Source organism: Silurus meridionalis, chromosome 8 (assembly GCF_014805685.1).
Source record: "Silurus meridionalis isolate SWU-2019-XX chromosome 8, ASM1480568v1, whole genome shotgun sequence".
Lineage (NCBI taxonomy): Eukaryota > Metazoa > Chordata > Actinopteri > Siluriformes > Siluridae > Silurus > Silurus meridionalis.
In genome coordinates, this window is record NC_060891.1 from 10,648,379 (window position 1) to 10,654,378 (window position 6,000).

General features: G+C 35.5%; 1 protein-coding gene across 2 annotated transcripts in view; it reads left to right on the plus strand.

The window, feature by feature from the left end:
* The window catches only part of ltk (leukocyte receptor tyrosine kinase), a 67,189-nt gene that overhangs the window by 52,772 nt on the left and 8,417 nt on the right, over positions 1 to 6,000 (plus strand). Inside the window, exons 18-20 of one of the 2 annotated variants that reach the window (XM_046855392.1) lie at positions 806 to 958; positions 1,640 to 1,753; positions 5,772 to 5,958. In XM_046855392.1, the coding sequence (XP_046711348.1) occupies positions 806 to 958; positions 1,640 to 1,753; positions 5,772 to 5,958 (454 nt within the window). The remainder of the gene's footprint in view (positions 1 to 805; positions 959 to 1,639; positions 1,754 to 5,771; positions 5,959 to 6,000) is intronic. The other variant, XM_046855393.1, reaches the window with a different exon arrangement.

A 6,000-nucleotide genomic window follows, 5' to 3' on the forward strand; every position in this document is an offset into this window, starting at 1 on the left:
TTTAAAAGTATTGGAACAACAAGAACAATTTTTTAAGGTTTGTAATATGTTAAAAGACAATTTAAGTTTAGACCAAAAGATAAATATGAGATGACATTAGGTTTCCGGCTTTTATTTCCAATATTTTTAAAAATGCAGGTGGCACCTTGTGTTTGAATCACCCATTTTTTGAGGTGATTAAAATATTGGATGTGTTTATTGGTGTACAGGAGTATTTCAGCTAAATGTTTACTGTTTGTTTGAGTTCTGGGTTCAACCTGGTAAGACTGCATTTGTTGTTCAAAGGGACAACACAAGATTTTGTCTATTGTCTTGCTGTTCTTACTTATGGAGTGTACTGTTACCAGGTTTTTAAAAATGTTACTTCTCATTTTTTTAACTGAGTTACAACATTTTTTATACTATAACTATAACTAGCGATATCCTAACATCCAATGGGATACACATCACACTGCCCCATGTAAGAGGGAGGAGCAGTGGATCGGATAAGACAGGTTTTCAAGGCTTTTATTTTTGTTTGTTTGTTTGTTTGTTTGTTTTTTTACTAAAAATTGGACTAGTATAAAATCATCCTTCACATCCACCAAGTTTCAGATCATTTCTTCTGTAAGATGTCGTTGAGTTGGATCTTCTGAAATCTGCTAACCTGTAATAAATGTATTACTTGTGCCTTATGATGTGACACATCTGCCATGCTGAATTTCAATGTAATAAAATAAAAAGTCACAAATAAAATGTTAAATATCAAATGATTTTTTTTCCCACCAGTTTAAGGTAGCATTCTGTGTCCCTGTTCTGTCATCAGTTATGGAGAGTCATGGAGAAGCTGTAATTGAAGTGCACCTGAACTGCAGCCACTGCCAGTCTCAAAGCTGCAAACGTGATAAAGATATCAGGTTCATTATCTGCCTATGTCACAATGATGAGAATCTTGCTCCAGACAATGTTAGCTGTATAGGTAAGCAAACAGATGATTTTTAACCAAAAGCAATGCCATTTTTATATCATATTAGATACATTTATGTAATAAATAAAATATGACAAGATGTTATTATAGGACAGTAATCTACAATGAGGGGGGTGTGATGTCATTACAACCACAACATGTATTATCTTTCTATAACAGCATGTCCTGAAGTGTTTAGTTCTCTAACACTGCTGTCATTTTAATGTTGTGGAATGGGACCTTAGAATTTCATAAATATTAAATAAAGGTTGACTTGCAGCATATAAATCAATATAAAGTAAAGGTTATTATAGAAATGATAACACATTTTAGAAGTTCATATCAATCATTTAGAGTAATTACGGTGATAATGTCAGAACCATAAGTTTAGAGAAAATGTATCGCATACTTTATGGTTTAAATGTATATAATTCATAATTTGTCACTACATATTGTGATGTGATATACCTCAGTCATTTTATGCACCGTATACAAGTAATATAGCATGTTAAGTTTATTCATTGTCTGAAACTGACATATGTCATTATCCCATTCATTTGAGAGAATATCTGTTGTGTATCTCTTTTATTCTAGATTATAAATATGTCAAAATATTTCCCAAACATTAAAATGTTTGTTCGTAAGTATGGATGATCTACTATCAACTTTCTCACTTTTCTTGCTCTATTTCAGCAGAAACACAGGGTTCCATGGTCACTGGACACCCGTCCTTGTCTCTGGTAGTGGCGGTTGTGGCGTCCGCTGTGGTGACGGGTGTCGTGTTGACCTGTGCTTGCCTCACTCTCAGTAAGAGACTCTTCCAGTTGTTCCTCAACTCCGTCCCTTCAACATTCCACCGCCTCTGACTCTTCCTACCCCTCTTGCTTTCTTTGACCATACTGGTGCAGAACAACACCGGTTGTGAAATGAGTCCAAAACAGGAACAAGTCATAAGACAATATATTTAAATTTTTATTTTTATCAACTTTAGGATTGCTAGAGTTGGAGTGTGTGGTTACATGGTAATGAAAATACACAAACGGGAAAAAATGGAAGGAAATAATGACATGCTGTATTCAACCTATAATTATAGGTTAGGCCACATTGTTCAACGTTACATGCTGGATTATATTATAAAAATGGAGATCAAAATGAACTCAGACAATGAAATAGATTCAAAATAAACTGATCTTTGGGAACCTTTAAATATTAGACAAAAATGCTTTAGAAACCATATAAGTGCATAGCAGCACAATAGACCATGTGCAAACAGCTATTAGAAAGTCGACCAAATTTCATAGAGAGGTTTCCAAATGAGCTTTTAGGTGCATTGTAAAATTTAAGTGAGCAGTAATGGTCCATGCATAGTGAATATAAAACACTTGTAACAATAAAATAGTTAAGTATGATCGCTAAATGCTTTGCTAAATGAGCAAACCGTGGAAATAAACTCTAAAAATATCAAGGAGAGTAAAATCTATATTAATTTGGTTTATTTGAATGAATAAACAAATTGTAAACATCTGTATTAACCTGTACATCTGTATCTTCAACCAAGTATTTTGTATACAAATATCTTAATGAATGTTTGTAGTTGATAAATGGCATATATTTTTATAACTATATAATAACTTATACTATATTGCCAAAAGTATTGGGTCACCTGACCTGCTATATGTGGTTCCTTTACTGGAGGCAGAGGATGCGCTTTAGATGCGCTATAATACAATTTTGCATTCACTTAAATTTGGAAACCTGTTCCAGCATGGCGATGTCCCTGCGCACAAAGTGAGCTCCTTGAAGATCTGGTTTATATGCTTTGGAGAGGAAGATCTTGAGTAGCCTGCAACAGAGCTCTGATCTCATCTCTACTGAACACTTTTGGGATGAATTAAAATGCTGACTGCACCCCAGGCCTCTTCACTTACATCAGTACCTGACTTTTGTAATACCCTTGTCGCTGATGAACACAAATATCCATTAACAGACTCCAAAATCTGTGGAACATCTTCCCAGAATAGTAAAGGGAATGAGCAAATTGGGACTAAATGTGGAATGCAATGCTCAAAAATCATTTACAGGAGACACCAGGTGACCCACTACTTTTGCCAATATACTATAGTACATTTTTAGGCATTGACTGAGCTAACAGAAGCCAATAATGTAAAATATTTAACTAATGTTACTCATGATACATTGATGCTGAAGTTCATGGTTTGTTAATAATGTTAGCTCAAAGAATTTCCCAAAAAATGTGGCCTTTATATTTTTTTATTTTTAGAGGAAAAAGTAATATCAAACTTAAACAATTACAAATGGCTTTTAATAGCCAACCACATACCCAGTTATTGGCAGCGCCTTCTTTATAATTGTTTATTAACAATGATTATTAAGAGATAAGAGATAGCACAAGACAGAGAACATGTGGTATACAGCATATATGGGGCAACTGAGGCGAAATGCAACAAAAGCCTGACAGCGAAACACAGACGAACCGGGATGTAAAAAAAGTCAAGGGAGATCATGTGGCAGATGGAGTCCTTAAACCAGAAGTGACATGACAGCCATATTGAACCCTACTGCTCAAAGCATTGAGTACAGTAGGGAGTCAATAATGAGACTGTTATTAACCAATTCATTATTTTTTTTATAAAACTAATGTATGCATATGCATGTAAGGCTACATTAGTTTATAGCGCGCAACTATTATTGCTGCTAATTATTCATTATTATTGCTGCTGAATAATACTTAAACCCTAGGGCTTTTTAAGTATAATTTCTAGCCCAGGGTGGTTTCATGTATATCTCTGTGCTGTTTATAAAAATGTGATGTGAGCATTAATGTAAGCATTATATAAATAAACAGGCATGAAGTGTTGTTATTTGACCCTTCATCTAATGTAATGATTGAAACCAAAATCTCAGTCCATGCATGCATTACTTTTGCTTTCTTGCTGACTAAAAGAGAACCAGATTTTCCAAAGTCTGAAAGATAAAAAAAAACCCTGGCACCAATTTATTTCGAACAATAAATCAAAGTAATCAGACCTGCCAGCTTCTGACATGATTGTGATGAATTTTATGCTTTTTTCACCTATTCTTATTCCTGGAAACATTGAAATTGGTCACAAACTCAGCTTCATAATGCTTTATTTACAAAAAAAAACAAAACCCTGATACAACATTCAGGTGTAGTCTTGCTTGTTTGGAATTAAGTCTTTGAAATACTAATTTAAACACCTGTATTAAAAAGAAGAAACTGTTAAAGACTAGTTTGTAATTTTAGAAAGAAAAAAAACATTTTTACCCGTTTTACAAATGATATCAAAGCAATAATAAGATTCATGCAGTGCTACATCTGGTATGCAGTGCGTAAAATAAATGGAAAAGGTTTTATATTTAATAATTAATGACAACTTTGCACGCTCTTGGAATTCTCTCAAGTGGCTTTATAAGGTAGCATGCTACATTGCTTTTCCAAAAGTCATGAATAAGTTTCCAGATATGCTGAGCACTTGGCTCAGTTTTATTCATTTGTTCTTTTGGAAATAAATACAGCACAATAGTACAAAGGCATTAGTGATACCCTGATAGGTATGACAGAATTGCGGATGAAGGAGGTATGCAGTATAATAAAGAAAGTTATCTTTTTTGAGCCTTTTTTCCTTTAGTATGTTTTAGTGCAGGTGTTCTAAATAAAATAAAATAAAATGAAATGAAATGAAATGAAAGGAAACCCTGTGTCCAGCTGCACAGTGTCACTTACTCATTTTGCTCAGATGCACAGTCTCTCTCTCTTTCTGGCATTGAGTTGTTCACTGCAAGATTCACAGGATATATATAGCAACCAGTTAATCACACAGAAGTGTGGACACTCACTCCTTAGCACTGTCTCTCTGTGACTAGTTCCTCATCCTACAGCTCACGGTTGACCTCCCCCTTGCTGCCACAGCATCATTTTCACAAATTATCTATGCCTTAGAAACCGATTTCAACATATAACCATATGGATCCAAGCTTTTTACTCATACTGGATATATAATGTTATGAAGTGTGATACACTTCAGTGTGATACACTTCATATCACTGTTAGTTCATAAATAAATATTCAGGATTGTTATAGAGCATTTATTTTTAATAAACATGTCTCAGACCTTTTTTTTTATTTTTATTTTTTTTATAAATTAATAACTTGCTTGGACAAAAATTTAACTAGTTTTTAGGGATAATCCAGAAATCAAATCTCTTTGATTTGCTACTGCTAGACTAGAAAACTTAATACGCATATAAACTGGTGATTACTCCTGAGCTCTATTGGTGGTTAACGTTTGTCTTTTCCCATGAGCTCTCCCTAATGCAGGTTGGTAGTCTGTGCTTGGGCAACACCCCATCCCTTCCCCTCTCTTGTCCCACTCACTTCCCTGGGTCAACAACCTGCCGGCTTCGCTTCACACCCGACAGCAAAGGGAACCCCTCACCTCCACGCAGTGCCCCCCACAGGCAGACTACCAACCTGCAGTGGGGATGAGGACGCCCATTCCTAAGGGTGAGTGTTTTCTGCTCATCTGGCAGTGCAGAGGGCAAGTGCCTCACCAAACCAGATACAGATTACTCCTTAAAAATGATTTTGGAGGCATTTGAGTATTATTTAAGGAAGAATGTAAGTGAATTTCAAAGCTCTCTTTAACTAAAATATCCCCAGAACGTCCACAATCCTTTTAAAAAAATGTCTTTCGAACAAGATTGAGCTGAAAACACTGTGTAATGTGGGTCTTCTGTTATGTTCATTTCTTGTTTTGTCATCTTTGTGCTCTGTGTCCTGCAGTGTACTACCGCAAGAAGAACCAACTCCATGCAGTCCGGCTTTGTTTACAGAGCCCCGAGCATAAGCTGAGCAAGATTCGCTCCTCCATCATAATGACAGACTACAACCCAAACTATTGCTTCGCTGGCAAAGCCGCCTCACTGTGTGAGCTAAAGGAGGTTCCACGCAAGAACATCACCCTCCTCAGGTGATCTTGCTATATGGACTAATTGGTCAAAATCATATCCAG